This window comes from Anabrus simplex, chromosome X, assembly GCF_040414725.1.
Source record: "Anabrus simplex isolate iqAnaSimp1 chromosome X, ASM4041472v1, whole genome shotgun sequence".
NCBI classification, from domain to species: domain Eukaryota; kingdom Metazoa; phylum Arthropoda; class Insecta; order Orthoptera; family Tettigoniidae; genus Anabrus; species Anabrus simplex.
This window is the reverse complement of record NC_090279.1, coordinates 187,452,425-187,476,963: the sequence shown is the minus strand read 5'-3', so window position 1 is coordinate 187,476,963 and position 24,539 is coordinate 187,452,425. Positions and strand designations below refer to the sequence as shown.

At 37.9% G+C, this 24,539-nt stretch overlaps 1 protein-coding gene across 1 annotated transcript; it reads right to left on the bottom strand.

Annotated features, from left to right (window-relative positions):
* Positions 1-2,935: 2,935 nt before the first annotated feature.
* On the bottom strand, positions 2,936-24,092 carry Pp2C1 (protein phosphatase 2C). Its single transcript, XM_067159312.2, has 6 exons — positions 23,703-24,092; positions 23,397-23,531; positions 23,013-23,228; positions 14,998-15,212; positions 13,740-13,868; positions 2,936-8,065 (listed from the first exon to the last, which is right to left on the bottom strand). The coding sequence occupies exons 1-6, from the start codon at positions 24,004-24,006 to the stop codon at positions 6,884-6,886; spliced, it is 2,181 nt and encodes a 726-aa protein (XP_067015413.1). The 5' UTR covers positions 24,007-24,092; the 3' UTR covers positions 2,936-6,883.
* Positions 24,093-24,539: the final 447 nt, after the last annotated feature.

Here is a 24,539-nt window from a genome sequence, read left to right as displayed (position 1 = left end):
TCAGGTCCACTAGTTCTACACATTTTTGCAAGACCCTGTCTATCATCAGACCATAAACAATCATCCCTGACTTGAGTCTGTTCATGCTGGCATCTTAATTTAGTTGATAAATGCATTCCGAGGCTCTTATGTGCTTTGAAAGCAACTACAAATAAGCTCTTTTACTGGCTTGCTAGGCCTAACATAACTCAGGATTTTTTTTCGGGGTTTACTCCCTTAACCTTTGAGGAACCTTCCTCATTCCACACGGCAGTGGGTTCAATCTGTACTATCCCCAGAGGAATGAATTGCCTCCTCTGCCAGCTCCACCGTACCGAATATTCTCCGCTTTTGCTGCCGTTGAGGTCTTCACTCGTTACCCTGAGCTGGGACCCTTTACTAGATGTTGCACACTGGGTGAACGTGCTCTGGGACTTACATAGGCAGGGGCGCCACTCCCTGCGCAGGGCTGCCTCTATGAGGGGTCCCTACCTGTTACACTCTTTCTTGGAGTTTTTAATTCTTTAATTCTTCTGTCTTACATATTTTAAAAATGATGGTAATACAAAGTTTTTATTTGTTTTACCTGGCTTATAAGAAAAAAATATTCAAAAATTGAGTTGTGGTTGAACATTTGTAAAACACTTTCAATGTTTGCAGATTCATACTTTCAGGGTGGCAAATTTAACATTGTAAAGATAGGGTGTACCTCCTCCCCTGAAGTTGGACTTTCCAAGCCTCCTCTACGTGCCTGTCTCTGCGAGTGTTTCACCAGTTCTAAATGAGTAGACTCCAGATTTTAAGGCAGTAATAAGTTAGACTGCAAACTTGACGAGGGTAAGTAGTTCTTTTTAAAAACAATTTCTTTTACGTCACACCAACGCAGATAGGTCTTATGGCAACGATGGGCTGGGAAATGCCTAGGAGTGGGAAGGAAACAGCCGTGGCCTTTGTTAAGGTACAGCCCCAGCATTTACCTGGTGTGAAAATGGGAAACCACGGAAAACCATCTTTAAGGCTGCCAACAGTGGGGCTCGAACCCACTATCTCCCAGATGCAAGCTCACAGCTGCGCGTAGCTTTTTCTTTATTTCCGTTTTTATGTCTTTTTGTATTCCGTATGGGAGTCTGGAAACGTTGGTTTCAATCTCGGCCACTGTGTCGATGTTGTCCACCTCTTTTTTCTTGTTAGGTCAATTATATTTAGGACCTTCAGAACCAAATTTTGTATTTGGATTAAGTAAGGCGAAGAGGGGCGAAACATGTACCTTAAAAATCTGGTAGTTTCTATGTTCATTTGACCACGCAACACCGGAATGAATTGTATTTAATAGGTGGTGTAATAAAATACTCCTCGTGTAAACTTAGTGATATTGCTGTTTTCAATACGGAGCAATGACGAGAATAATGGTTTGTAATAAGCGATTTGTTCCGAGCTGTCAGTGGAGAGGTGGCGTGGAATGACCTTAGCAGAAGGATAAACTTGAGTGGAGCTTTTAAAAGCAGGAAAGATCATAATGATAAAGTTAGAATTGAAGAGGATGAATTTCAGCAAATATTTTTATAGGACAGTAACGAAGTCCCACTCCCATTTGACAGGAGAGGGACTCCTTGGAAACAACTTGGCGAACGAAATGGAATTCGATGGGGAGCTATCAATATTAATGGGGCTTATGGAAGAAAGAAAGTAGAACTGGCTGAACCAGCAAAGAGGATGCATCTGGATGTGCTAGGAGTAAGTGATATTCGGGGAAGGGGAGAAAATGAGGAAGAGATAGGAGATTATAAAGTGTACTTGACGGGTGCATCTGGTGACAGGATGTGTCGTCAACAATAAGTGGAGATTTGAACTGATTGTTGCTTGTAGGTTGGTCAAGATTGAAAATATAAATTTAAATGTGTTTTAACTTGGCAGTTCTATTCTGGTTAACTTAAAATGTTCAAAAATAAAATGAGATGGATCTTTTTTCATAAGTCTTGAGAAGGGGTACGTCAAGAACTTAATATGATATAGGGGTCACATAAACCCCGATATGTAACCCTCTTTACCAAAAAGAAGATCCATTTTAGTTTTGGACATTTTTCATTTTAGATAGCTTACGAACAAAAACCTAAAGAGTTCATTAATGTTTATATTTATTGTACATAATGTATATTTTGGTATGTTTATATTGGTTAAAAAGGTCCCAAACCTCTACCTAAAGGTTGTTTACAGGCTGAAGATGCCCAGAATAATGGGTGAAACATGTACCTGACCTAAATAAGTCTACATAAAATCATGTAGACAATAACCACATTAAACGTGGAAAGTATTGAATAGGTGGTTTTTTATTAAATTATCCTTGATATCTATGCCTAACGTCATCTTCAATACGGAACAATAATGAGAGTTGTTACTTGTAAGTGGTATGTTCCGAGCTGTCAGCGGAGAGATGGCGTGGAACGACATTAGTAGACGAATAAGTTTGAGTGGCGTTTATAAAAGTGTGAAAGATCACAATATAAGATAAAGTTGGAATCCAAGAGGACAAACTGGGGCAAATATTCATTTATATGAAGGGGAGTTAGGGATTGGAATAACTTACCAACAAGGGAGATGTTCAATAGATTTCCAATTTCTTTGAAATCATTTAGGAAAACAACAGATAGGGAATCTGCCACCTGGGCGACTGCACTAAATGCAGATCAGTATTGATTGATTGATCAAACAGTACTGGCATTAGTTTTGACAATGTCAAACATACAAGGCAATATTACCAAAACAACTCTGCAGATAGTGACAAGTATCACAGAGACAGAAAGGTCATTATTTCAACAGTTCTCATAAGAATGAGGAATATTAGGTTATCAAAAACATCCAAATTTTACTGGATGAAGATACCCGGAATAAAACAGAAGTTAAAGGTATATATGAAAAATATTTGCCTTCAGATCCTTAACCATTAATAAAAAATAGATCATTTTATAAATTTTATTTCATTAAAAATATGATTTCACCAACAGCACGGGGTATTTATGGACATATGGTAACATTTACACCATTTCTGATTGTCCAATAATGTCACAACAATAATGATAAAAGGAAAGAGGTGAATTAAATTATTATATTCTACATCACATTACCAATCTGCAGATCCAAACTGAGACATACAAATTGATTTAAAACAAGGACATAATAAGTTGGCTAGAATAATTAACGCAACATTTTCACTAAAACTAATGTTGGACATATGTCCTGGCTCTCCAATGCTCAGCATGCCAGTCCACGACAGAACCAACTGAATGAAAAGCAAACAGTGAAATAAAATTTTTAAAACCAGAATTATCTTACAAATATTCATTGGTGATAAAATTTTCAACAGCACAGACATCAGTTTAGACATGCTTCTTTGTATCCAGACTCAAAAGAACAGGAAATTTCAAAATGAATTAATGAATGACATAAAATGCTGCTCACAAAATATAATCATTTAATAATCATGGAACCGTGGAATAGTGTGCAGGGTGCGCTTTGCAGTCGCAGCATATTGTACTAATGGCAGTTTGGAAGCTGCAAGTCAGAGAGAATTTCAGTATCAAACACCACTGTCATGTTCCATTGGCACATGCAACACCTGGTTCCAACAAGGCGGAGCACCACTGCACGCACAGAAAGTATATCGATGGCAGCCTGATGTCGATGGTTTTGCAACCATATTGTTCCGAGGAACGGTGACACTGCATGTCCAGCCCCCAAGATCACACGACCTTATAGTATTTGATTATTTCTTGGGAGGATCCCTTTGAGACTGAGGCTTACCAAACTCAACCCACTACGACAAGAAGTGAAAGCAAGAATGTGATGGGAAATAACCAGGATTCCTGTTAAAAAGTCACGTCGAGTCATGCATAATGTCTCCAAGAAACTGCCGGAATATATGGTGAAGAGAAGATACATGGTGTTATCTTCAAGAAATAAGTTATAGGCAAAACAAAAGTTTAATAGAAGAGAATACCTACTTTATAATCTCCATTCAAAAATTTCCTGTTCTTTGGAATCACACTGTACAATGGTGCTCCATAATGAAACCACCAACATAATCTTTATCAGTGCTACCATGAGGAAGAATCAAAGGGAGCAAGAAGGTGAAAGTCCATAGGATTCTTAAAATTAGGACCTTCCAGATCCTTCACAAAACAGTCTCTGGACAGGGCTCAATATTTATTTCATACTTAAAAATTCAGGTAGAGGGATATTCAACAGCCATCCCTCCTGAGTATGTCAGATTCAAAAAAAGTAACATCTACCACGTATTTCTTCAGAAACTCGTTTCAATTTGCTTAAATATGGAGATTGCCACAAATTACGCTTGATAAACCAGGTCCACCTGCCCAAAGTCGGCAGATCATCTGGCAGTTCAATAATTTTGGAGTGCTGCAGCAAGTTCACGTTCAGTCCCACACAGGTTTCATCACTTTCTGAGAATTATGGGATTAAAATTATTCAGTCATGGTGGACTATAATAGAATTTCTGTGAATATTCTCAACGCACTCATTCAGGGTCACTAGTTTGCAACTGATTAAAAAGATAATTGCTAATAATTATCACATTTGCAACCTGAAAAGAAGCAGAGTGATAGCTTAGTGTGGAATTTTCCATCTCTTTCTCAAAGTCCTATAGAAATTCCTTACTGCATAGCATGTCTTCAGCATTCACTTTCATTACCAGCTGTTCAGAGTGCAACAGTGCTCTACAAGACAAATTCCAGTTTTAATTTTATATCACATCATTCAATTTTATATTGTATCTCAACAATAAGAAAGACCTCACAACTACCCCAGAAAATACAAACACATTTAAAAGAACACCTCAAAGAGATGAACGAAATTCTTTAATGTCACAAGACAAACAGTAATAAATTAATATTACAACCAAACCAAAAAATACATTTTTGTACTAAAACAATAAAGCCTGAACATATGTTCAACATTGGTAATGCCCTGAACTTGATATTATTTTTTCTTCAAAGGATTCACACACAAATCCACATAATTCGTATCGTCAGGTATTCTGACGAGACAAAGGTCATTAAGAATAAGTGCAATCATTTATGAATGTGAAAAAGCAGCCAAATAAATGACTTTTTTCATAAGTTGCTTGACAATGCAATCTACCGTAAGAGAGTGAGTCACATGCAAAAATCTTTTGGCATCTCATCTTGTCTTCTTAAATATATTAATAATTTTACTATATTTGTGTAAAATATACCAAAAATATACTTATATTGTAATAACCCCTGTTAAAAACTAATATCGCTCTTTCTAAAAACGATTGATAGTCTAAAAAATATGCTGTTCAATCACATATCTGGCCTGCTGTAACAGATAATTGAAAAATAAATTAAAAAGGGCCAGTCATTATAATCCATTATCTTCCACTCCAGCTACAATTCAGTCTTTCTTGGTGTTGATAAACTCGCTACTTTTTATTGTTACATACGAGTGCTCTTCAGTTCAGTTGCACAGTATCCGAAGAAGGCATTTAAGAGAAATTAGGCTAAAAGAGAATCTAGACCTATTTACAGTTTTAGAAATTAATAAGCAAACCTGTCATAATTCCTCAACAGTCATATCACCCACGAGACGGGGAGTAGTTTAACCCCGAACCTTGCCTCTTGAAGCGAAGATGAAGCATGTTTCAGGGAACAGGAATTGAGTAATAGGCTTCTTAGAATGTATCACTAAAGAGTAATTCCACAAACAAACAGAAACACTGCAACAAAGTTATACTGAATTTCTGAAATTCCCAAGTTCACAAATAATGCAAAATATTTCATTCTGAACAAACATATTTTGCATTTCAGTTCTATGACTTCGTGAGAAGGGGAAAAAAAAAAAAAAAAAAAGTGGAATTATTGAAACTGTTGTCATTAGAAGAGATCCTGGTACGCTGCACAACCTGAACAAAAAGGCAATGGACAATTCAGTCCAATTTATATAAAAATTTGCAGCAAGAATTTGAAAATCTGATACTATTCTTCAGAAGACCTTAATCTTCAGTCTTCTTTTCCAACTTTGTAATCCAGGAAATTATAGCAATGAACTCATCCTATGGAACTTCATAGCTCCCATAATTAACAACTGGTCCTTCATGATTGCTTATGATTGCATAAACCATTCAGATTCATTTTCACAGCCAACTTGCTTTGACCAGTGCTTGTACAAACAATATTCACTACAACTCAACATTCCTATGCATATTTCCACTGTAATCGTTGGCCATAAAATATTTCACTATCGAGAGGCATATATGGATGCCACCAGAGTGGAGTGGAAGGCGATGGATTTAATCCAAACCTGTACATCAACCACACCTTAGGCATATTTTAACCAACAATGTACAAAACTAGATCTGTTGTTAAGAAGAATGGATGATACGAGGAAAAGAATAGCTTTCTACTACCTTGTGCCCTATCTGTCACCATTCACGAGTGGTATCCCTCAAATTCATTAACAGGGCAAACCATTCAGCTTTCGTGCCAAAATCTCATCATCTTCAGTTCTTCCCCAAAATGAACTCCGAAAACAGAGCAGGCACATTCAGAGAAAACAAACACTACAAGCTAAAACAAAAGAAAACAACCTACCTCTAATATTCCCGAGCATGATTCCCATTGAAAATGGAAGAAAACAACTTGTCAATAACGTCGCAAGCAGCTGACTAGCCTGGGACTCCACAAGAGCCTATATCACGAAACTCTTTCCTCGTACCATCTATTCAATGGGTTCAGCAACGAACAGGTAGCGCATCTTGATTTTAAAACCCATGCATTACGAGTATCTTTGGCCTTTTCTTAGTTCTGAATTCACAGTTGACAATGAATCACATAATAGTAATAAGGACCACAATCCTCAAAGGGAAAGATCATTTGCTAATTCTCCTCACCCGACTACGAGTTGTCATTTGGCGGGCACCAGCCCAGCAAGAATGACGTCGTCGTTTCTGAAGTCCTTTTGATGTTTCTCCAACTTGAGATCGTAAATCATCTTCCAAACTACGCTTTAATGACGTCCTATGCACTGTCTTCCTGGGAGTAACACTGGACTGATGAATATTGACATTACGGGACCGTAGTGTCCGGACAGGAGTGGCAGCAGCCGTATCAGATCGCAACACACGCGTAGTCTCTTGTCGCACCTCATATTCACTCAAGATGCTCTTTCTGTGCCCCAACCTGGGATCTACCACAAATCCTGTTGTTCCAAAGGTATTCACCCTCGAGCCTGCAGCAGCGGACTGTCGCAGAACCTTCTCTGAACTTCGCTGCACGTGACTGCCCAACTTATTACTTGAAGAGTTCTCCTTCCACTTTACAGGCCATGCCACTCGCTTATTTTCTGTGTCACTCATATTTAAATCCTCATCTGTTGGCGGAGCAGAAAGCCTCTTGTCCTCCGATCTCGTTCGGCGTTTCTGACATGGCTCATATTTGGCTGCAACATCTCCACAGTTGTCAACACCAAGAAGCTTGGCAATACTGCTGTGGCGTCTCTTGAAACCAACCATCTTGCCAAACCCTTCCGCTGGACATCCACCACTGAATGAAAATGATGATCGTTGCCTTCCAAGGACATGCTTCTCAGAGGATGCAGACTCTTCAATCTTCACAGAATCCTTCTTCTCCTCTTTGCTGCTGGACACTTCATTGACCTGGATCTGAGGCACACCTGGACGCTGCTGAGATTCCGCCACATCAGCTGATGATCCGGCAACTTTAGTGACCGAATCTTGATGCAGCACATCGCCAACCTTGCACACACGTCCACTGCTTGGCGAGCTGCTACTATCAGGAGATGGAACAACTGGAGCTTCTGCTGTGCCTGCAGGCTGACGAGTAGGTGCCAAGTAACGAGTGAAGATAGCTACACCGCCTGTAGGATCATAGTTGTCCACCCGTTCCCTACAGGCCGAACTATTCTCCGAGCTGATGGTCCGCAGCAACATACCTCCCTTCGGTTTGTTCTCCTCTGGAATGTCTGGTTGCTGGTTAGGCACACTGGATGCAGTCTCCTCCCTAACTTGCTGCTTCCTCTGGTTGAGCACCACCTGTGCAAATTTGTAATATTCAACTTGATTAGCATTATTAATACTATAATGAATATTTCAGGCACAGAGAAGTAATAAAGAGCCATATAATGAAGGACACCATGAACAAGGTGAAGATTTAAATGGATGCTGGGAAGGCTATGGTGCCATCAAGAACTAATGGATGGAATAATCACAAACTTACTGAAGCCACAATAATTCAATACCGGTACAGTGCACCTGGGAATTTTCTCCACAATTTGGGCCAATGGGACTTTCATCATTTAGTAATTGGTCTAAAGACAACATGAACTGTTTTTAAAACTGTGTTTATATATGACAGATTCAGTCATCTTGACTTTTAAACATTTTAAGAATACGTCATTGTTTTGTAGTGTTAAGAATACCATATGTTTAACATCATAATATTTTAGGCTGAAGATGTCTCGCAAGGAAGTAACAAAACATGTCCCTTTTAAAAAAAAATTAAGTAAAAAAAAAAAGGAATAACATTGTACTGTATTGTAAAGGTGCAGTCACCCAATCATTAAGACCTTCTCTCTTGTTGAGGCTGACTACAGATTAATTATGAAATTTATTTCTTGTGGCAATAACCTAGTTGTTAGACACCTTAAACAAGAAGAACTACTATTTCTCCACAGTGAGCCTAGTTACTGTCTACTGTATTAAGTTTGCAGTAGCCAGGCTGGATCACTAAGATGTGTATGTGAAGGGTAGTATGGAGAATGTTGGTGCATAGCGCACTGTGTGTGTGTGTGTGTGTTTAAACAAAATACTTGTGGTCCACTAGTGAAGACTCAGCATTTTTGGAGGAACATTTTTCATGAAGGTGATCGGTTTATATGGAACGCAAGAAACTACAATTTCTTTATACTCTTCCTAATACAATACTGAGTGTCCAAATTGTGATTTTGTGCATGATCTGATACCCAAATTTGACATGACCATTACAGTTCACTACATACCAAGAAGCAGCAGGCCAACGATTTTAACGGACAAAAAACTCAATCAACTCTTGGATATAATGTTGCGGAATCCAACAAAATCAGCGCAAGAGTTTGAAATCTGTGAGTGGACAGCAAATAAAGCAGAAACAAAAGAATTTCACAAATCACGCGAAGAGATTGCTGTACCGGACATAATTCCAGACTCAAATCACCACGGACCTACAGTTTTAAATGAAATGGATCGAACTAAAACTTAAAAATCAAGAAAATACTTCTAGCACCCACAATGACTGTGGCGAGTACACAAAATAAATTTTGTTACAAACATGAGTTTGTGCTACCGACATAACTGGTATTACATAATATCAGCTCCATGGTCCGTATTGCACTTAAACAGATTCACAACTAAGTATTTTTTTATTTTCCACCTAATCGATACACTAAATTGCTTAAGGCAAGGTGGAAAATAAAAAATACTTAGTTGTGAATAACTGGTATTACCAGCACAACCTCCCATGCGGAGCTGCTGCAGAGAAACTTCCTTGGTGCACTGTACAACTGAAATTCGGAGAGAAAATGGCTTGATTCAAAACTTTTTAAAAAAATTAAGGTTTTCAGTAGGAAACCATAGTTTGATTACATCAACTGAGAAAAAAGCTTTTGAACTTCATAATCTATCATTACTTTTTTAAATGTGCAATATTATACTACAAATCAAAATGGATAAAAGGACAGGCTTCTTACCTAGGCGGGGATTCAAAATAACATGCACATGGTAGATGGGAAAGCTTAAACAGGTGTAAGGGAATGTTGTACCTAAAACATAAGTGGTAGGAAGAATTGTATTGAATTAAGCAAGTTTGAATCATTTCTTACACCACATACATGCGAATAATGCCCGCACCCTAATTTTAGGAAAATAAATTTTGAGAAAAAAATAAAAAAATATTTAGACACCTCTGTTAAGAATGTATATTGGAAACTGTAAATGCTACAGTACAGTAAGTTTTTAACTGTTCCTTTGCAGTCACATATACACATCCTGTTTCAAATTTGTAGAAACTTAGCCATCTGACTGCAAAATATCTCGCAGTCAATGTTCTGCTCAAGATGACCTTTCTCTTTCACCCAATCACATGTGCAACTCTCGACCCTATTGGTCGCACTCCCTGTGGCATGATTACCAATTCGCCCTGTAAAGTTTTTCTTTAGCCGTGAATGACCTATAACGAGAACTCTCACCAGACAACCTAAACTTGTCCTACTACTTAAACTGGCACGATGCAAATGATGAGATGTGTACATGGCATGCTTCTCACTTGTGGTGGGAACAGAGGAGGCAGATATCTATATGTCAGGAGCACTGTACCAACCAATTTTCACCCCAAACATTTTGAAGAAAATATGCGGGGATTATTCGCGTATATACGGTAATCAGAATTATTTTAGAGTATAAGCACAAATTCGAAGGAGACTTTTTTTTTTCCCCCTCAATTTGGTAAGTACACTATTGGTAAACACAAATGTAACTTGCACTTGGGTCACTCCAGGAATCAGGTCAGACAACACATCACAAGAGGAAAAAGAAAGAGCAAACTGCTCATCAGGAATTAATGGTGGAAGCAGCTCTTTTTCATCCAGCAAGCAGTAACACAGAATTTGCTACTGCTAAATGAATTAACTTTTTCTTGCATGAACTGATAAATATGACAAGTTATTTACATCCAAGGTTGACATCTGGTAGTAAAAGGAAACTTTCCCTGATTTCTGACCATACCCGGACGACAGGAGTGTGAGGATGATCTATTCACTGCTGTAAACCAGGAAGATCTGAATAATGTTATTGTTGGTAGATGAAGAATTTGGAAAGTGGAAAAAGTGTGCATCGTGCAAGTTTGAAGAATATTTGTGGTACCTTTAAAGGGTCATTTTCAGGAAAGTACGAATTCTGTAAGCAATTACTAAACACACCAGCAAGACAGCATTTATTTCCTCTCAAGCGCTAGCCACAAACTATGCCTCATTCAGGAGGAAGATAGGAATAAATTTCCATATGCAATAAAACCTCGTTAAGACGTTTCTTCAGGGTACAACAAAAAAGAATGTGTTAAGCGATAAAATGTACTAATGAATATATAAATAAAAACTATCCAACAGGGATATGGAAACACTAGATAAGACTTTTTCCGACACGGGGCATTTTACATCATGTATCCATGCGTACAGTGAAAACTATACCTACCGGTACTATTTATTTATTTATTTATTAATGCCTCTTCAACAGAACACCACTGCACACGTGCCTCAGAATACATCCTAAATTATGCCTTTCTACAGCAATAATTAGGGTGAAATGGACCCTTCATTGATCAAATTAAAACTTTAACTTAAATACTTGTTTTTGCCCTCTGGGACTATACCACATGAACCACCTACCCCGGAAAATATGTAATCCAGTAACATCCATCAGTCGTGAAGGTAAATATTCCTCCGCTTTACTCCCAAATGGTAACAACTCACTGCAAAATATCCTGCAGAGCACTCTGGACTCCTAACCTTCGCACCATGAGAACAACACTGTTATGCAAATATGACATTCTTTCAACCAGTTCTTGTACATTAATCTAACAAGTCATGCCAGTGCTTAAGGTATAAGGAAATGGGCTATCAACACTTAAAGTCATGACTTTCTTTTTTTAGTGCTGGGAGTGTCAGAGGACATGTTCGGTTCGCCAGTTCTGTAGTTGCTTTTCCGGTACCCACACAGGGTGAGCTACATGTACAGCCGATTGAGGGTGCAGGTGTAATTGTATGGACTAAGAATGGAAAGAATGTGGCCGTGGCCTTGAGAAACGTAGCAACCCAGCATCTGCCTGGATTGTTTAATTGGCATAAGGCTTTTAGTGCTGAAAGTGCCCGAGGAAATGTTTGGCTCGCTCAGTGAAGGTATTTGATGCCCACGAGTGACCTGCACGTCTGAAAATGGGATCCTGATGATAATGGGGTAGGAAGAGAGTGAAAACCAATGCTAGCACATAGCGTACTCCTGTTGAATAATATTAAGTGGTCTCCTCAAGGCTTAGGGTTGAAGCAGTGCTGGTAATTTTTGTTTTACGAAGAAATATAACTAGGTAACCATTCTCTCTGAATAAATTAAGTAGAAACAAAACTGAAAATAAAATAAAAGCGGTATTCTCGTCATCGGCTAGCATGACTTCTGTGGTTCCATCTTAGGCCAGAAAGATCCACACACTCTGAAGATGTGGGCTATGGAGAATGCAACACCACAAGAACACACTTAGGGGGGAAGGGGTCTTCCTCTCCAGGAGGTAAGAGTGCATAGACCTTCCATGACCAATCCTCGGCCTACACAAAACTACAACCTTTCTCCCGCTTCTTTTGCAGCTTGATCTGCAGGTTCATTTCCAGTAATACTAACGAGGCTTGGAAGCCACACAAAAATGATTCTGGCACCAGTATTGTACAACATAACTAGGTCATGAATCTGCTGCACCAGTGGGTGTTGCAGGAGACAGGTATCAACAGCCTCCACAGAACTTAACGAGTTGTTACAACGAGAAAGTGGCCTCCTATATGGAATACCACCGGTCTCCCGAGTACAGAAATAGCAGCCATAACTGTCTGTGACGCAATGCACTGAGCTAATCTGTTCGGTGAACCAAACATGATACAATTATGAAACAGCAAAATGGAGAACGTGTGCTAGATATTCCTAATACAAGCTCCTTGCACATCTGTTTCATAGCTACGTGGAATACGTACTGGATTGTTAGCCAGACCATAGCAGGCTCAGCAGTTCCAGTCCTACACTGCATAAATATTTTTACTTGTTGATGGTTCACGGAACTTCAGTCTTTAAACACAGGCTAAGTTCTTGCCACATTCAACCAGTAAAACAACACTATAGGCCTATTATTTAAATTTGCTATAGTGTACAGAAAGCAGATTTCTTCTCATCGCACTTGGTAAACCACAGTGCTGGCTATAGGCTTCATGCGTCATTGCTATGCTCACTGTTGTGTGTTTGTTGTTAGCTCTAAACAGAAATTAGAGACTTCTTTAGCAATGATTTTGTATAATTTTCATAACTAGAGCGACCAATGCTTTTAGGTCGTCCATAAACAGTGAGAGGCATAAAACTACGTTATCCTTTTTTTTTACAATTGGCTTTAAATTGCACCGACACAGATAGGTCTTATGAGGACAAAAGGATAAGAAAGGGCTAGGAGTGGGAAGGTAGCAGCTGTGACTTTAATTAAGGTAGAGCCCCAGCAAATGCCTGGTGTGAAAATGGAAAACCACGCAAAACCATTCTCAGGGCTACCGACAGTGGGGTTCAAACCCACTAAAATTACATTATAAAGAGCAGCTGGCTCACGTAGTATAAAGAGCTTGGCAAATATAAGTGAAATAGACATGTCAGCAACACAATTTTACAGTATTATTATCCATGTAGCCAGATTCATAAATACTGAGACACATGAATGCATCACTGTTGAGTCACTGTGAGATAACTCTGCGAAATAGCGGAGACATTGTACAGTTACTGTAGAAAGAAGAATTATGTGCATCGAGCTGAAATGTTGTCAGCTGCCTTGTACCCCAGTTGTCTGTGCGAGTCCACAGTAGTGACATCGTGTTTACCAACATTTGCACTTACAATTCACTCCGTTATTGAACATCTATTAAATACATAGAAACAATACCTCTGCTCGTGGTGGGCCAGGAGGATCCAATAATAAGGTGACCACACTTGTATTATCTGCTCGGAAACGAGCCTCTGCCCAGCGAGTAAGTGCTTGGTCTACCAAGCTCTTGGACGGGTTGATCCACATCTGCAACAAAACAAGCCTATAATTTAAATTAATTCTAATATGATGGAATCAGTGGTTAATGGAGAAATAAATAAAAAGAAACATTTTAACATCAGAAATCTCCCTCCACACTTCTGAATTCACAACACAAAACAACAGTATGTTGTCTGTGTGCAACCAATATTCCGGAGTCATTGCAGGCTCTGATTCAACTCTAGTGGAGTTTTATTCACTTCACAAACCAACCCTTTCCCCTACAATAAAAACAGCTGTCATGTATTATTCAAACAAGAATGCACATCTGGTGAACTAGGTTTATTTCCATTAGAATATCATGTAGAAATTATTTGTTTTTGGGCCATACTATTATCCGAAGACCATTTATCTCGTGTAAACAGTACAGTGCTTGAAACATTACATTATCCTGTCCATCAAAAGAATAGCAGGCAAAAGTCTCAAACATTATAAGCAAAGAAAAGAATGAACAAATTTGTTCTTAAAATGGTGATGAGAGCCCAGAGACAACTGATAAATAAATGAAAATCCACAGGCTGTTTCCAGTCATTCGACCAGGTCAGGAATGGAATGAAGCCCCATCCAGTGGCGAGGATAGGAATTGTGCTGGCTACCAAAGCCTGTTGCACTCTTCTGGAGCAATGATTAATGACTAATAAATGAAATGAAATGACAATGGAGTGTTGCTGGAAGTACCCGGAGAAAAAAAATGCCCCGCCTCCGCTTTGTCCAGTACAAATCTCAGATGGAGCGACAGATTTGAACCATGGAACCCAGCGAAGGGAGACCAGCGTGTTGCCATCTGAACCACAGAGGCTCATACCTGATAATACATCTGGTAAGTGTGGTGAATATTTTGCTAAGTTAAAAGAGCGATCAATGCACCCCTTGCATGGCCCCCATACAGAAGTTTATCACATATCCAGTTAATAGTAGGAAGCTAAAATGTAACTTAAATATTATTTTTTGACTGCAGTACACTTAGGAAAGATAAACCTAGGATTTATAACCCAAAATATCATAAATAACCTAATTCTCAGTCACATAATTATATGCCAGTAGGTTAATGGAGAAGTTTATAACATACCGGTATACACAATGTTTAACCTCAATCTTGTCAAAATGTTGAACTCACATTGTAAGGATTCTGAGGCAGGACATGCTTCTCATTGTGAGATTCCGCTGACTGAACGATGGCCACAGCTTCGTCAGGACTCAGTACATTCCAGAGTCCATCTGTCCCAAATATTAAACAGCGATGACTTCTGATATCAATGGCCACCACTCCGATATCAGGTTCCGGAGATACCACAAATACATCTAGGGCTGGATTGTAACTCCACAGGTCACCTGGAAAAAATAAACAAAGTGTAACATGGACAACAGAATGAACTAGCATCTATATAAACAGAATTTCAAATCTTTGACACATACTTTGTTTTCATCTCTGATAAGGTATATGATAGTAGGTTCAGTTTGCCTGCCTGTTCATTATGGCATCATGAGAAAACAGTTAAAAATAATTAGTTAAATTCACACAAATGTGCAAAGAATTTAATAGTTATTTGTCTTTACTGTACTTGTTGATTGATCTTTTTTTTTTTTTGCACTTAAGTATGTGGTAGCGATCACACACTTCCTCACATAGAGACCACACACACTCGTCATTCACCTCATGGAATCGGTTAGTCGCACACAGCTTATGGTGGAAGCCATGGACTGCCATCCTTGTAACTACATGTCGCTGTTCTTAGTTCGCTTCTGTCCATTTTCGCTCCAGCATGGCATCGGTGGCATAGAATTCGAGCTCAATTTGGGCTCATTTAATTCTTCTCTCTTCAATTATCTTTGCGCCTTGTCTTGTGAATGGCAGAACTAGATTGATTCTTAGATCCTCAATATAGAATGGCTCTTTACAAAGTGCGTATACTAGTCTGGACTTTGTGTATGTAGACACATCTAATACTCACTTTAGAAATCTAGCTTTTAGTTTCTCTAGGACCCTAAGGTCAGCCACAGATAACTTTTCCCAAATAATTTCAATGCCATATGTGGCAATTGGGCTTATTGCAGCATGAAATAGCTTTTTTGATGTTTTTAAAGATAGTTTTTGGAGGTCTTTAATTCTGTATATCGCTTTGATAGTTGTTGCCCTTTCCTTTATGTGCGTTGTGTAGGAGTTGATTGTCGTTTGTAAGGTTATTCCAAGGTATTTGAAGGAATTTGTTATGTTTAGGTCTCTGTTCTGAAATTTAATTTTGTCCTTTTCTTGCACGTCTTCCTTCTTTTCTGAAGGTCATCATTACTATCTTAGATTTGTTTATCTGCAGATCATTTTCTTCTGCCCATGTTTCCAGCTTGTTCACTACTTCCTGAAGGTCTTCCAGATTGGGTGACCCAATTACCATGTCGTCAGCATATATGTGCAGTTGTACTGTTTCACTGAATTCTACTATTTTCAATACGTCTGCAGTTGCAATGTTGAATAGTACTGGACTAATTGGGTCTCCTTGCATTACTCCATTGGTCTGGTAAATATCTTGGGAAAGAGAGATGCCACCACTTATGTTAACTATGTTGTATTCTAGGATGTTCTTCAGAAGGACTGTAATGTTGTGTGTTTCTCCAATCATTTGTGCTAGTTTCTCAATCACTACTTACCTGTGTAGAGCGTCGAAGGCTTTTGTGTAGTCGATGAATACTGCATAGTATTTTCCTTTTGCAAATCTTAAGGCCTGAGAAAACAGTTAAAATACCGAGTTATGAAAAATTCTGTTCACGTTATAGATAATCAGGTTGTGTAGTAGGCTACTATAAAATGGTGGAGCCATATTAAGGGGCTAAAACAGGAAACGCAGAAGTCCCCGATTATGATTAGCTGTATCAAAAACTGTACATACAAATAATTATTTCTGCTCTTTTTCACAGTATGTGCTTTTATTGGATGAGGATAATGGAGATGGTCAGTTTTTCAAAAAATGTGTCATCTCCATGTAAGTCAGTTTTCTTTACTACCAGTACGTAACAAAAATGGTAGAAAATGTTATTTCCACTGTCTTATGTCCCATGAATTTTTATTATATGAGCTATGAATAGAGACTGGTATTAAGTAATTTGGATTTTGGATGCAAAGTTCATCAATGGTAATCCCAGCTGACATGAGCATATTCAATAAACCGTAAGCAGGAAGGGCGGCTATAAAAATACAGTCTACCATAATGCTGATATTCTCCCTTAAAACAACATCTACCATTACAGAGAGACAATATAGACAATCCAAGAAACTATGCCATGTGTTGTAATAACTAGCCCTCAGATTTTCAGGTGCTAAAAATGTTATTTTAGGTGCCTAAATAGTCTCTCAAAGATGAAAAAAATAGGTTCTAAAAATACATTTTAGGCAGCTTCAATTTTATGTACTTTAACAGACATCAATTAAAATACAATTTTAATTTTGCTATAAGAAATAACTCTTTAGGCAGAAATATGAAAAATTTCAATCACCTGCTGTCAAATAGGGAAACTCCTGTAAGCACTTTTTAATTAAAGACAGCTTGGAAGCTGACACTTTTGGCATGATGCATACACTGAACAAACGGACACACTGCCTTGTTCTCACAGAATTAAATCCTTAGGGACTTCCGGGTAGTGTGGTTTACAGCTTCCCACTTTTAGATTTTGTTTGTAAAGTATTTCAAGAATATTTTTTACATGTTGCTGTACGTCTCACCAACACAGATAGGTCTTATGGCGACAATGGGATACGAAAGAGCTAGTAGTGGGAAGGAAGTGGGATTTGAACCCACTATGTCCCGAATGCGAGCTCACAGCCGTGCACTCCTAACCGCACGACCAAATTACTTGGTATATAGGCCTATTTCAAGATACTAAAAACAAGTCAGCGAATATTTTCGTTTCTTGGAATGAATTACAATCATTTTTAATTGGTTTAGTGATAAAGGAGGAATTATACAAATATACGCAAATATAGGTTCTAACATCAATTTAGGCATTTTAGGCACTATAGGCTAGGACTAACGTCTTTAACCTTATAATTAACTGAAATGTCTAAATACAACTTCATTTTTAAGTCCTCTCTTCAGGAACAAAATATTTTGCCTAAAATCCTACGTCTAGTAATAACACACTTCATTTCTGTGCTGTGGACTAACTTGGATGTTGCCGATGGTCTGAGATAGAGAAAGTGTGTGTGTGTGGTTTCTGTGCTGGAGGGCAAGGATTCTTCTTCACACAGAATAACAAAGCCTGGCAATTAACATCCCTTTCACTTCTCATAGTCTTATGAAACACTGGTATGCTAGAATTTCAATTACAAGAGACTAGCTCCTAAACCCTCTCCACCACATTCGGAAAACATTTCCAAGAATATGCCACAAACAGAACAACATTAGCACTACCAATGGGCTTTTTCCAATCTACTGAGTGTAGAGGCATCAAACAAAAGGCAAATTATCTTTGCCAGATTTCTTAGTAAGTTGTTAATTCTTAAAATATTTATAATGCTGTTAGAATGTATACTGACCATTTCTACAAACAAATAGTAAATTTAACGGTAAAATCTGACAAATTTTGACCAACCATCCGTAATGCATTTTGAGAAAATCAAGAGTGCTAAAAACACACAAGTGATTCGGTCTTGGTGGGGAGAAGTAAAATTCTAATGACTTCAAAATTCACTATCACAGGGATTGAAAACATTTTAGCCAGAGGTACAAGTGAAAAGCTAATAAAACGTAATAATCAGCTCTAGGATTTATGTGAGCTAAATACGGATGTGTATGAAATGGCAATTTTATAGTAATATTTGCATTCTCAAATTATGATAAGTACAATTTAACTTAATACATAATTTGACCAGCCAAAGAACATGAAGTTTTAACACAATTAGATTTCAGAACACCACTTTTGAGGCAACGTCTTTCACACAATATATTCAAATTGGTTTATATACTTTATTTTAGTGTGCAATATTAAAAATTTTGTCCCAAATTTCATTTTTATCTTGCCTTAGGTGCACAAAATCAAAATTACATCACATATGGATCTCATTCGAGCAGAACATGCCTTTCATAAAAATTAACAAACCAACTGACAGATTACAGTCCCCATACAACAAAATGACTTGAAATTATTGCCAGGGACCCACCAAACCGTCTCTAGAAGTATTCGTACTTATATAGAAAAATTGAAAATACCAATTGCGAAATCAGACCATTTTATGTGCTCCTATTGGTTGGAGAGAAGTTAGTTATTGCCTCTCTCTCTTTTTTTTTTTTTTTTTTTTTTTTTGCGTCGCACCGACACAGATAGGTCTTATGGCGACGATGGGACAGGAAAGGCCTAGGAAGTGGAAGGAAGCGGCCGTGGCCTTAATTAAGGTACAGCCCCGGCATTTGCCTGGTGTGAAAATGGGAAACCTAGGAAAACCATCTTCAGGGCTGCCGACAGTGGGGCTCGAACTCACTATCTCCCGATTACTGGATATTGGCTGCACTTAAGCGACTGCAGCTATCGACTTATTGTCTTGATAGAGCTTGCATCTGCCACATTCCGTGAAAATAATGAAACAGCAAAGTTTGAAACTGACGTGCCTTGGTGTGTGCCAAGTGCAACTACATTATATGCAACATTAACATATTAAGTACACAAATTAAAGTCACCAATTTTTTAGTTAACTAAGAGACTGAAACAATGAGTTGTGGCAGAGATATGGAAGTTTAAAGTGTAGGGAAGTAAATTAATTTACGTGTGCCAGAAACGTGCCTGCAAATTCAGGCCAAGAAGGGTACATTTTTGGAGGGGAACCTTTGCCCTGTAAATGATACATGTTTCACAGCCTACTGGTTACCAGGAAACAGACCTCAGCAGAAAGCATATAGTATCCCGCAATGGTGGACAAGTCAATGTTCTTTAACTGAAGCTCTGTCCACTGTCAAACACAGAATGTGCTGATCTCACATTATCACCAACTAATACTGTCGCTGTGACAGTTGTAGTTGCAGCTGTAATGAGGGGGCTTTCGCCCCCAGACCTACTTTGCTTGCTCCCCAGACCAATGGTCTAACTTACCTAAACCAATATTCTTCTCACTAGCCAATGATCTAACCAGTTCAGTCCAATGATCTCTTCGCTACCCAAATCTAACCAAACTAGACCAATGGTCTTATTACTAATCATCCAAGTTGGCAACCTTGCACAGCATGCTAAGATGTACCAGACATACCATGTTCGATTCTTAAATTCTCTTTTTCCGACCCTGCTAGTAAAGCTTTACCCCATATTGAATTATTCAGCCAATAGCAGAATTCCTTCAGCCGCCTATTCTGGAAAACTCTGATCAGTATGTGATATTTAGTTATAAATGGAAAAAAACCTCTCAGGACAGGTTTGTGGGTCTCCTGCAGTCACAATGAGCATATAACCTTAACAGAAAGTAGGTAGTAATGGAAAGGAAGTAGAAGAATATTGTTCTTTGGGTAGAGGAATAACTAATGATGATGGTTATTGAACGAATCGTATTAAAAAAACTTAATGCTAATTCTTGTCCTAAAGGGAGGATAATAATTGCTTTCACACAAATCAAAGGTAAAATTAGCAGTAAATTAATAAAGATCATTATTACCATAATAGTAATAATAATAATAATAATAATAATAATAATCGTATGGCCTCAGCTACTGTGTGCAGACATTTCAATCTGACGCCATTGACGTCAATTTCAAAGTTCCGTTTTACTCTAGGCCCACTAGATGGCAGACTGAGTAAACCGAAACTCTCTTGGGCATCTATGGCTGAGATTTAATGAATTTTGTCGTGTAAACACCAAATGTGTCACCAGAGATCTTTTACATGCCGACATCGTACGACATGGAGTCTAATGGACTTTTTTCCGCCCTTCAAAAATCTGACTACCTCTGCCGGGTTTGAACCCGCTATCTTGGGATCCAGAGACCGACACTCTAACACTGATCCACAGAGGCAGCTATTATTACCAGAGAAATATAGATACATAACTACTGCGACTATTTCGCTGTACACGACTCTTCTGTGGCATTCTGCTTCATTGTGCTCTTTTTTTTTTTTTTTTCCTTACTGAGGTCCATGAAGGGAAGTGCTGTGTCTGTGAATTCTCGATATCTTTGTCCATCGTGACTAGTGCGGACAGTTCAAACGGGAAGATCGAGGTGAAATGTATATTGTAAGTAACACAGAAATGATTTTTGTTGAAAGAAAAATAGCATGATCCCTGGACCAATAATTATATTTATTAATGAATTATGGGCACAAATCAAAAACTCACCACACCAAGTAACATTAAGCAAAGCAAAGAAGTTCAAAAAAGTTAACTGAGCACAGACTTAACACACAAAAGTGTTACGTGAACAAAAGACATACTGAAGCGCTGTGACGTAGTACAGTAGAATTCATAGTCGTAATGTAGCAAAGTATGTATGCATATATTTCTCTAGTAATAATATTTATTAATTTACCACTAATTTTACTCTTAATTTGCGTAAAAACAATTATTATCTTCCATTTAGGACAAAAATTATAATGAAATTCCATGGGTACGATTCGTTCACGCACCCGGAAAAACCACCAAATTTAGCGTTTCAACTTTGTGGTTAACTAGAGAATCTTATTGTTAATAGTGATAAAAGTAAAACAACAAACCAAATGAAGAATGATTCTTGTAAAACTAATTAGAGAAACGTAATACCTAGACAAATTTCACTTCAAATTCTGATGATTTTCTTGTGAAGAATATCGTTCAATCAAAGAAAAGTTCTCAAGGTCAAACCTGTGGTGGTGTTTGTTTTGTTGATATTTGTATTTATATTTTTGAATAAGTGAATTACATTTCTCTAATCAGTTTTACAAGAACAAGCATTATGTGAACGAATCTGATCCATGAAATGTCACGGTATTATTTGACCCAGACGGAAGATAATTGCTTTTACTCAAAGTCTAAAATCTGAGGTAAAGTAAGAAATAATACAAAATATTTTACTTGCAGAGAATACGTACTTTACTGCCTTAAAACTACTATTTCTGCTACGTCGCAGCACTTCCGTAAGTGTTTTGTTTAACACTATCGTGTGTGATGTCCTTGCTCATCAAAGTTGTTTGAATTAATTAGTTGTTTTCTTCATGTTGTTCATTCGTTTTGGGCCCTAATTCATTCATTAAATGATATATTTATTGGCCCAGTGATCAAGCTATTTTGCCGTTTGAACTGCCCGCACTAGTCATATGGACAAAGATAATGAGAATTCACACACACAGCACTCCCATTTGTTGATGCTAGCCCTGGACCTCAAGAAAGAAACAAAAGGCGGCACGAGCAGCGGAATGCAACATAATGGAGTCCTGTCTACAGCCCGTAAGTACGTATACATATTTCAAGAGATTTCTCTAGTAACTACGTTATTTGTTAATTTACCAGAGATTTTATATTTTATTTGAGTAAAAGTAATTATTACCTTCCATTCGGGACAAATATTATAGTGACACTTTGTGGATCAGATTCGTTCACATAACTTTTCATATTCCCATAGTGTATGGTAATTTGTAGAAGCACTGATAATATGAACAAGGTATCTAGGTGATCTCTAGTTGTGCTTTCAGTAGCATCTTGTAGTACCTTTTAAACACTAATGTCTACAGACTGAAAGCTGATGACAGTACAGTAGATATAAAATTTTATAAGACCACCTTTACAAACACTCAGTAGTACTTTCCACAGCACGGCACATTCTCTAAAACATCACTCGACATTTCTTCAAGCACTTCAATACTTTTAAAATAATGAGAACATTTTGCACTAATAAATGGAGCCCTAATATCACACGTCCATATCACTGCTTAGCAACCAATGTAGCATAGCTAGTCACGTATCAACTTAAATAACCAACCTTGATGTTGCATCACTCCGTGGACATCTCATATTAAAGCACTATTAAAACGTATAAAAGCACAAACGTTCTGAACTGTAAACGTCCATCGACTGGATTCTGTATTCAGATAATAAGAACTTGTAACAATAACATGAAAGAAACCGATTCTAGGTCATTACGAATGTACCATGTTCATCCACAATCCTATATGTGAGATGACATGACAACTTACCTAGAGATCTTGCTACGGCAAGGAATGGTATTTCATCAATATGAGTTGATCTTCTCACTGGGCCTTTGTGACCTATCCGGGGACGATTCCACACAACACGAGGAACCCCAAACTTGCTAACAACTTTACCTCCTGATTTTTCTATTCTGTGGATTTCTTCGTTGCTTTCTGGTTTATGATCCTTTGTCAGTGGCCGGGCTTTCCACTTCGGATCATCTTGAAATGAACAAAAATAACATTATTGTTTCTATACTGCTACACACACCAAAATAGAGGATAAACAGATTATTTAAACTATTTTCCAAATTTTGAAGAGTAAATAAAAATATGAATAGATATCGGCAAACGTACTCAACTAAATTAGGTTAAATAAATATTATTTACCTTCATCTTGATAGCCGAGTACAATAGATGAATCCCCTACGTGGCCAATGTAGATTTTACCTTTACGAACGAAGGCTATACTCGCTGTGGTTCCGGAATTGCTGGGAAGGCCTGAGGCTGTTTTAGGCCAGAACTCTAAAATGTAAATGAAACAAGCAAGGCAGTCAAAAATCACATACGAAAATTAGTATTTCATAATTTCTAAGATCACAGATATAAACAACAATATTAAATTTCAAGATGAGGATCAATATGTTTTTTGTACACTTACATAACCTTAATTTGAAAAGCAAAATTAGCACTTACCTAACTGTCCCCACATAGCAAGATGAGTTTGCAGAAATCCTTCACGTATAGCTCTTAATATATCATCATCCTTATCTGACCAGAAACCTTTCTGATTTACAATGTAATCCAAAAGATGTTCTTTTGCAAACGTTGCAGCTTCTCGCCCGCCATGGCCATCGAATATACCAAAGAAGGCATACTCGAGGTCTTTCTCGTTGTCGGTTTGCTGATATGCCACAGAAAACATATCTTCCATATATTTTCGACCCCCTTGACTACAGTGGCCCGTCACACGCAAATTCACTCCGATGCTTGGAGCCATTTCAATAAATTTAGAATGCGATTAAGACACCAACTACACCAACTTCATAACACATCCGCAGTCATATGCTAACTTGCATGCTGGGACTAGACTACCGATGAATCCCATTGGTAAATAACCCGTGACGTCAGACCCACTTTCCCCGTTGCCACAGTGAAGAATGAGTCAAACTCTAATGTTTAATTCCATTTTACGTAATATTTCCACAACAAAATATATAATTTAAATGCAAATAACGTCGTAATTTCTACAGGTAAATAAATAAATGATTTTATGTTTGTTAGCTATCTCGATCATTTATCTGAAAATAATCTGTGATAGCGAACTAGTGTGTATATTGATGAATATTCAAGTGATATTCAGTTGTCGTTCGGGAGAAATGAAATATAAACCGTTTGTTGTGGTTGCGAGATCAAACAATTTGTCATGGTTGTTTATGAACAATGATTCATTTTTGAACCGTGTGCATAAATTGTAGTTCATGTGATGGATTTTGTTGAAATTTATTAGCGGTCTCACGTTTAATACTGTTT